Here is a 9,060-nt window from a genome sequence, read left to right on the forward strand (position 1 = left end):
TGAGTTTACTGCCAAAGAACTTTGTCTTTCTCTTGTACACAAGACTTTTTGTTCCCCCTTTAATCAGCTGATTAAACTGGCCGCTGATGATCTTCATAGCAGAATTGGTGTGTCATTAGTATTAGCAAATTGTATGGCTCATACGTATGTATGACGTCTTTCATGAGAGTCAATTGCCTTTTCTTAAGAAGGAAGTGTTGCTTTGGAATAGCTAAAAACCTTATTTAAATGTGATTTCCGCTCGTATGGGGGCGGCGGTGGCGGTGTGAACCGTGTCGGCGGGTTCCCAACGCCGTCCATCATAGAATGGTTAGGGTTGGAAAAGACCTTAAAGATCATCTAGTTCCAACCCCCCTGCCATGGGCAGGGAAACCCTCCACTACACCAGGTTGCTCAAAGGCTCATCCAACCTGGCCTTGAACGCTTCCAGGGATGGGGCATCCACGACTTCTCTGGGCAACCTGTTCCACTGCCTCACCGCTCTCAGAGTGAAAAATTTCTTTCTTATATCTAACCTAAATCTGCCCTTTTTCAGTTTAAATCCATTGCCCCTTGTCCTATCACTACACACCCTTGTAAAAAGTCTAGGTACTGGAAAGCTGCTATAAGATCACCCCGGAGCCTTCTCTTCTCCAGGCTGAACAGCCCCAACTCGCTCAGCCTGTCTTCATAGCAGAGGTGCTCCAGCCCTCGGATCATCTTCGTGGCCCTCCTCTGGACTCGTTCCAGTAGCTCTATGTCCTTCTTGTGTTGGGGACTCCAGAGCTGAACACAGTATTCCAGGTGGGGTCTCACGAGAGCAGAGTAGAGGGTCCGTCCTTCCCGCGCTGCTCCCCGCTCACCACCGCCGCGCCGGAGGGTCCCGCCCTGCCGGGAGCGCCCTCCAGGCACCCGGCTCCGCGGGAAGACGTGGTCCACTTCCAGTAATAAGCCTTTTAAAGAGGGGGAAAAGCAATAAAGCATCGGCGGTGCGGGAACTCGAAGCCGGTTTGTAACACGGATCTCCAGGCGGCCATCCCCCGCGCCGCGGCCGCCCTGTTCCACGCCGCAGGGAAAGCGGCGCGGTCTCCTCCTTCTTCCTCCTCCTCCTCCTCCTCCTCCTCCCCGCTCCTGGCGGACGTCCGGCGGCGGCCATGGCGCTGGCGGAGGCGGGAGCCTGCGGGCGGCTGCTGATCTGGCCCCGCGTCGTGCTCTTCGGAGACTCCATCACTGAGGTAGCGGCCCTTCCCGGGCGGCCCCTGCGTGGGATCGGCAGGTCCCGCCAATTCCCGCCTGGAGCTTCAGAGCTCCACAAACATCCCGGCTCCTCATACCGGGAGAGGCAGCCCGCGCCAGCAGCAGCTCGGCGTTATACCAAGCGCCTGCGCCAAGCACGGGGCTTGACTTATTTTTTAAGGAAAAACGAGCAGCTGGCGGCTGCAGCGGGAGGGGCTGTGCGTGTCCCGGCCCCCCGCCTCCCCCCTGGCCGGTCCCCACCTCGGTGGGCGCAGGGGGAGCGTGTGAGGCGGGATCGTGGTCAGCCCGGCACCGAGAGGCGGGAGGGAGACCGGCGAAGCGGGAGTGCGGCACGTCAGTTATGTCCCTGTTGGATTTCCCACCAGGGTGTTCCAGGGGCTTTCACGCCTGATGGTCTTTTATGAGGTTTAGAGCCTTTTTTTGCAGAAATTCACACAGTTCCTATGTTGGAAGTGCGTGAATATGGTAAAAGCGTAGCGTCTGGTATTTTGGTGGCAGAGGCGTTTTCCAGAGAGGGAGGACAGCCTGTTGTCCCTACAGACCCCTGTGCACCTTGTCCCGGTTCCCGGCACGTCCCTTCTATGCAGCTCCTGGTGTCCACCTGCCCTGGACACATGTTCTGCGTCAACGTGGCCGGACCATGGCTTGGTGAACATTTCTTTGGAGGCAATACCGGCTTTTTTAGTGTTCCTTTTGGGTCTCTGCCTTCTGCTGAATGGGTTGCATGGTGGAGTTGGTCACAGGGCTGCTCTGATGGAAAAAGGATTTGGCCAAAGACAAAGGTGGTCTGTAATGGGAGATGGGTTGTCTAAACCGACTCACTGTGCAGCTCAGTAAACAGGCGGAGCATTGTCACAGAGGATGGTGCAGCAGTGGGAATAAGGAGAAGGGATTAATTTTTCTACAACTGGGAGAGGTAGATATTGAACCGCACTGCGAAGCAGCATGTGGCGAGGGTTTTTTTGGGATGTGCTCCCCAGAACAAAGGCACAGTGAAGAGATAAAGTAGAAAATGGAAAAAAGAAAAAAGCCTCATCAGCCAAAATGAAACCAGAGCTTGACAGCAGTCAGTTTTAATTACAAAGAGACCACAGGGTCCGTCCCTCTGTAGGTATGGTCCCACCTTGCCTCTGGTGCCTCTCTAGGTAGGACCAGGGCTGTCTGACCTCTGTAGGGGCAGGGCAGGCTGGCAGGGAGGAGGCACTGGGAAGGTGCTGGTGGTGGGACTGACCTGCTGGGTCAGACCCTCACTGGAAGACCTGAGTTGTTCCAGTGAGGGTCTAACCATATTCCTTGCTTTCAGTTCTCCTTCCAGGAAAATGGCTGGGGGGCATTCCTTGCTGAGAGACTGGTCAGGTAAGAGCTTAAATTTCCGAAGTAATTCTTAGCTTGCAAGCAGTTGTGCAGCTTTTCTAAAAGAAAAGCAACACAAGTTAATATTTAATGTATTTATTAACATTTATTTATTGAAGTGGAATGGCCGTAGTGGTAACCAGCCCAATACTGGCAAAAATACTCCTTGGGTCTTACTTTCCACTCAGAGCTTGAGTGGAAATAAAAAATTCCTTAGTGATTGTCAAGATTGTTGTTCTGGTTTCATAGTTTAAGTGACCAAGTAAATACTACACATGCAATCTGTGTGTGAGCTTCCAAGAGATAAAGTTACAATCCCACTGAAAAAGCTTGTGACATCCCGTTGTTTCTGAGAGGGATGGAGGCAGGTATCTTGATAGAATGGTTCAAAACTTCCCAAGTTTTGTTCTGGTGGGCAGAGGAGAGGTGTTCTTTTTGATACGTGTTTCTGTTTCAGAAAATGTGACGTTGTGAACCGGGGGCTCTCGGGCTACAACACCAGATGGGCTAAACTGATCCTTCCAAGGCTGGTCGGTAAAAGTACTGGTACTGAGAGTACTGTTGCGGTTACGATTTTCTTTGGAGCCAATGACAGTGCTTTGAAAGGTATGGTAGCTTGCTTTTTTTTTTTTTATTTTCCCATGACCTGTTCTCTTAAGAAAACTTTACAGTTCAGCAGAAAAGGTGGAACATTACAGAGACTCTTCCTACTGCTTCTCTATGAAGTGGTTGCCCTTTCTTTCATTTTTTACAGTGAGTTGTTTTCAGTCATTTTGTTTGTATTTAAACCATGCAGTGCCTTCTATTTCTCTCCCTCTCATCAAGTTTCAATATTAAAAGCACATTTCAGGGTGCTCAAGAATTAGTCATATATCTGTCACCTAGAATTGGAAGTTGGGCATCCAGCTGATTTTTCTGCCTCTAAAGCAGTCTGACGAGTTCTTGGCATATGGGTTGAGGAAATAAGGGATTTAGATTCTCTTTAAAATAAGCATAGCAGTGCACAGAGCTAGTCTAATCAAAATTGAACTTCAGTGCACAAAGGACTGACTGTACGTCCCTGGGAATTTCCAAAATTTTTTCTGCATCCAAGAGAGTTAAAAATCTTAGTTTTTGTTTCAGGCGAGGTTTGAGGTGATTGTGTGATCTAGTACTAAGATGCAGATTTGTAAGGAAAAGCATCTTAAAAAAAAAAAAAAGGTGGTGTTTTGTTTTCTTTTTTCACCCCGTGTGCCTTTTTTATTTTAGTTGAAAGTGCTGTGTTTAAACTCTTAATTTGCCTGCTTTGGATATTGAGGAACGGTATTTTCCCACCACACCTCCTGAATCAATGGCTGAGGTGAACTGCATACTGAAAATGAGTGTCTACGTTCATATGCCATGTAAAAAGCACGTTACATGGTGTAATAAATCAGTAAGTGGTTCAATGCCGCCAATGCATGTGCTCCATCCCCTAACAGATCTGAACCCTAAGCAACACGTTCCTTTGGAGGAATATGCTGCGAACCTAAAGAGCATGATACAGTACCTGAAGTCCGTAGACATTACTGAAGACAGGATTATTTTGATAACACCACCGCCTCTTCAGGAATCAGCTTGGGAAAAGGAGTGTCTTGCCAAAGGTAAAAGAATGATACGATGGGCTGAATTTCTGCATTTTACCAGCAGAGTGTCAGTTGCTGATCCCAGGCTGTTTTGCTAAACAGCTTTTGGATAAGCTTGTGGAGTAACTACCAACTAATTAGTAACAGCCTTTCAAAAGTGTTGATTGATCTGTTTGTGCTGCCCCTTGAGAACACAGGTTTTGCCGAGGTGGCCTATGCAGACTGTGTCATGTCCCAGCAGCTTCCAACATAACGTGAATAGTGGAAGAAATTTTGGCATTGTGTGCCTTAGAGAATTTTATAATAGTCACAGCGTATTTCACATCTATTTGGATAAGCAGTAATAACCTAGCCAGGTTTATTTTAAAATAAAAAAAAAAACACCTCAGAGAATATAACACTCTAAGGATGCTAATACAAGTACCTGAAAAAGAAGCAAAAGGTGATTAAATGATTTCTCATTAGGTTGTTTGAGCTAACTCTAAAAACAGAGACATAACAGCACTGCTTACTTTGTGTGACTCAGCTGGTGGAAATTGCCATAATCCCACTGACTCCAGCAGCGACAGTTTATACCTCCTGAGACCGTGTCCTCTTTTCCATTGGGACAGCTTGTCCAGTTCTTGTGCATTTATAAAAGACTTTACAAATTCAGAGCTGTCACCTTAGTATTTGCAGGGTTTTCTCTTAATTTAGGTGGTATTGCATGTGCTGAGTTGTGTACTCAGTCAAAGCAGTAACATTTTGCAGATGACCATGTTTAAACTGTGTTAAATTAGACTGTGTTATTGCATGAGGGGGTGTTGGTGCGTGGCCGTGATCACTGGGCAAAACAGATTTTGGATTGTGTGGGCTTCCAGTCTCATCCAGCAAGGTAGTTTTTATGTTTAATTTGGAAAAAGTAGAGCACGTCCTAGAGTAATACTCACAGGTTGTGTAAGACAGTAGCAGTTGTAGCAGGGCAGATCAAACGTCAGAGACAGCCGGCACGGTGTGCGTGACAGAAGATCCTTGGGCAGGGTGTGAGGGGTGGGTCTGGTGCAGAGCAGCCTTTCCTGCCTGGCTCCCACTAAAGCTGCTACCGCCGTGCAAATACGTGCAGAACGTGCACCTGTATTGTCCTTTTGGAGATCTGTTAGGTGAGTACACACCATGGATGCTGCTTATCTGGCTCCTGGCTATCGAGTGATGCTTTTTAAATGTTGTTAGTTCATTTTTGTCTTAAAGCTATCCTTTTCATGGGGTGGGGAGAGAGGAAACTTGCATTTACAGCGTGGAATCTGCCAGCATCTGTCTACAAGAGATTGCTGTCTAGGGATGGAACAAAAGACAGGGTGATCTCAGGCCGTGGACCACAAATAAGGTTTTGTGGGCACAGTAGGCAGCAATATCAGATCGTCTGCCCTCAGCCAGAGTCCAGGAGAAATGTTCTGTTTATTTCTAGTTTTGTCAGATAAATATTGGAGCGGAGATGTGAAACACGAGGATGGTGACATTCACAGGAACGTTCATCCAGGTGTGAAAAGGGGTGCGAAAAGAAACTCGGCTTCCAGATGAGAGTGCTGGGGGAGACAGAGTCGAAGCTCTTACCAAAGTCAGAGCTGCCCTCCGTCACCTGCGTAGCTATCACGTCATTGCAGAATGCGATTGGCTTGGTCAAGCTCTATTTGGCTTTGCTAGATTTCTGTTGATAGTTCCTGCTTCTCTTTCATGTGTTCGGAAATGAATCCCAAGAGGAGGTAACCCCTGTCATTCCCAGCACTGAGGTGAGGCTAAGTGATAAACAGTTCCTCAGGTCCTTTTTCTTGCCTTTCTTAAAAATGGGTATAACATTAACCTTCTTTCAGTTGCCGTAGGTCTCCCAGTATCCTTTAATTTCTGTAGGTGGTAGGCATTGGCCTCACCAGTGCAACAGGCAGCTTTTTCAGGTGAGTCCCACGCACTCAGATGCATCTGGCGATTCTGAGTATCCCCTAACCCATTGCTTCCCACTGTAGGTTGTCCTCCTGCCCAAGCTGGGTGGGTACGTGCAGAGGTTGGGGTAAAGGATTAGGTTGCCTCCTCAGTCCCTTAGGGGACCCCCATGTTCCCTGAACTTCCTTTGGCTGCTGCATTTAGCTTATAGACCCAGCACATGCTCCTGCAGAGCTCCACGTGGAGAGCAGGCATGTGTTTGTGTGCTCCCAGAATGGAAGAGAAGATTCTCTAAACAGTCGAAAAGTAGTCCTGACTATGAAAGAAAAGGCAAAGAGAGAATAAGAAATTACCAACTCTGCTAGATTAGAAGTCATGGAAGGGGAAAAGGACAGGACTGCAGGACCTCACCTGGGTGAGTGAGGTTGCGATCAATACAGGGAAGTTGGCAACAAAGGGAGATCTGCGTGGCAGAGGCTGAATGAGCTGAAGGGTGCTCAGTCTATGGGAGAGTTGAACCGGGAAGAAAGTTGAAGAAGTCAGGGAATGTGCTGTGGTGGGGAAGGACCGGAAAGGCTGCAGAGGATATTTTTCTGAAGAAAAGAAATGATGGGAAGAAAGAGGTGGCAGTGTGAAGAAGTAGGAATCATCAGATGCAAGGAGGGAGTAGAGTAGGAGTTGATGAATTGCAATATAGGTCCCATTGAAAAAAAAACAAACGACACAACATAACTTAATAGTATCCTGCTCCAGAGTTTCACTGTGGTCCGTGCAAAACTGCTGGCTTACAGCAGCTGGGGCTGAGCACGTACTGAACGTCCAGCTCCCAGCGTAACTGCTGCACAAAGGTAGCAGTCGCGAGCGCTAGTACAGCTTTGCACCGAAACGTGCCCCAGTCTGAAGTCATGGCCAGCACGTTACGACGAGGCCGCTGCAAGGAGGTAGGAAATGGCAGGTGTCATCCAGGAGGTGGACAGCAAGCTCGTAAATAGATTGACTTTGACTTAACTCCATTCTACATGCCAGTAGCAGGTGTGTGAAGTTTTAAATCCATGCACTGATTTCACCTGAAGCGTGGCAGCAGGCGAAAGCTGTGGGCAGCACAGAAATAAGCCTTCTGCTGCGTGCTCCAGCTGCCAGCCACTTCAGTTGAGGGGCTTCAGATTTGGTTTATAATTTCTGTCTGCTGGTTCAGCAAACTGATGTGCATCGTGTGCGCCACAGAAATCACGCCGGGTCAGTCGTGATTACTAAATGTTCTGTTTGTGTCTGACAGGTGACAAATTAAATCGCAACAACGCCACCACTGGGCAATATGCCCAGGCCTGTGTTCAGGTAGCCAGGGACTGCGGAACGGATGTACTCGACCTCTGGACACTGATGCAAAAAAATCAGGTATGGTGTCATGAGAAAGACTTTGAAACTGTCATGACTTGTGAAATGCATCATTTAGCCTAGAGGAACCTGTAGTGCTGAGATGATACAAAATACATCCAAATTACACTTTGGGGAAGGAAAAAAATAATCCAGAGGAGTACTTCATAGTGGGCTGGGAGAAATAAAGCTTAATACAACCTGACCGGTACATTCGGTGAACAGATGCCCTGTGCGTACATTACATGTAAATCACTTTTTCCTTGGACTTTGACTCATGGAATAGTTTAGGTTGGAAGGGGCCTCTGGAGGCACCTAGTCCAACCCACTGCAGAACACTGGGCTCACTTCGAAGTTACATCAGGTTGCACAGGTACCTTCTGGTGCTTCTGACCAACTACTCAAACTCATCCATGTGACAGAGAGTGCGAGCTTTTCCCAGAAGCAGGTAGCTCCAGTTGTGACACTGAATCTTTTCTCTCTCCTGCACTCTCTGGCGCAGTGGAGTGTTGAGTAGTGCAGTAGACTTAATGTTTTGATTGCACCACTTGACCTCGTGATCTTTTTCCTGATGAATAGCAGTGACTCCGGCCATCAGAACATTCTCTTAATATTTGAATAGAAACAGTGAAAAAATAAAACCAGTATATATACCAGCTGGCTTTGCAGAACTTAAAAATTACTAAGGACCTTCTCTTTGCAACTAGCAAGTACATTAATACCTGGTTTTAACCTCCCCTGTAGGATTTCTCTTCCTACTTGTCTGATGGTCTTCATTTATCAGCAAAAGGCAACAGCTTTCTAGCAGCACAACTGTGGTCACGCCTGGAAAAAAAACTGTCTGCTCTTCCTTCCCTGCTCCCGTACTGGCGCGACGTGGACCACACGAACCCTGAGGCCAGTCTTCTGCGAGATCCCCTGCAGTGAGGAGCTGACACAGCCTGTCAGTGTGCAAACAGCCACTATCCAGCAACACGTGGCAAAAGCCTCATCCTTGGTAAAGGGGGAAGCGGGGAGTCCCCGGGCGATACTTTTCCATGTCCCCTTCGCTTGGTCTGTGGGAGAATAAAGACAAGACCACTCAGAGTGTTTTCAGGGTGGTTTGTCCGCGTGCTGCTTGTGCCAGTAGTTCGAACACCTGTGGGGATGAGCACCTCTTTCCTTGGAAGACTTGGAGGAAAACCAGAGTCTCAGCTGCCCTGGGGAGTTCCTGGCCTAGCTGAGCTTTGGGGACTACACCTTGAGTAATACCAGCTACTAGCTTTAAACACTTAAGAGCTGGTAAGCAGCAGCATGGAGTTTGTCAGGAGTCACTGAAGTCAGTCCAGATAAATTTCTTTGGATGTAACACAGCAGTAAAAGCAGTTCTCCGAGCTTCAGCAAGGCTTTTGGTAGTGCTACAGTGCAGTTCAGAGCACGGGTTTTAAAGTTTAACTTCCTTTGGCACCAGCAGCAGCTTCTTGCATATGTAGGCACAGATTTCAAAACAGTGCATGGTTTTGGACAGCATAATACTGGTGCTGCACATGCTGATTTTGAGAAGCTTGGACCTTGGAACTGCTGGAAAGAGTCTGCATCT

The 9,060-nt window shown here is 47.9% G+C and overlaps 1 protein-coding gene across 1 annotated transcript; it reads left to right on the forward strand.

Moving 5' to 3' along the window:
* Positions 1-1,133: 1,133 nt before the first annotated feature.
* Positions 1,134-8,408, forward strand: IAH1 (isoamyl acetate hydrolyzing esterase 1 (putative)). The gene is made up of 6 exons (XM_086625437.1): positions 1,134-1,214; positions 2,540-2,592; positions 3,047-3,195; positions 4,050-4,211; positions 7,384-7,502; positions 8,226-8,408. The coding sequence occupies exons 1-6, from the start codon at positions 1,134-1,136 to the stop codon at positions 8,406-8,408; spliced, it is 747 nt and encodes a 248-aa protein (XP_086481563.1).
* Positions 8,409-9,060: the final 652 nt, after the last annotated feature.

The sequence above is a fragment of the Tauraco erythrolophus genome, chromosome 2, assembly GCF_009769465.1.
Source record: "Tauraco erythrolophus isolate bTauEry1 chromosome 2, bTauEry1.pri, whole genome shotgun sequence".
Lineage (NCBI taxonomy): Eukaryota > Metazoa > Chordata > Aves > Musophagiformes > Musophagidae > Tauraco > Tauraco erythrolophus.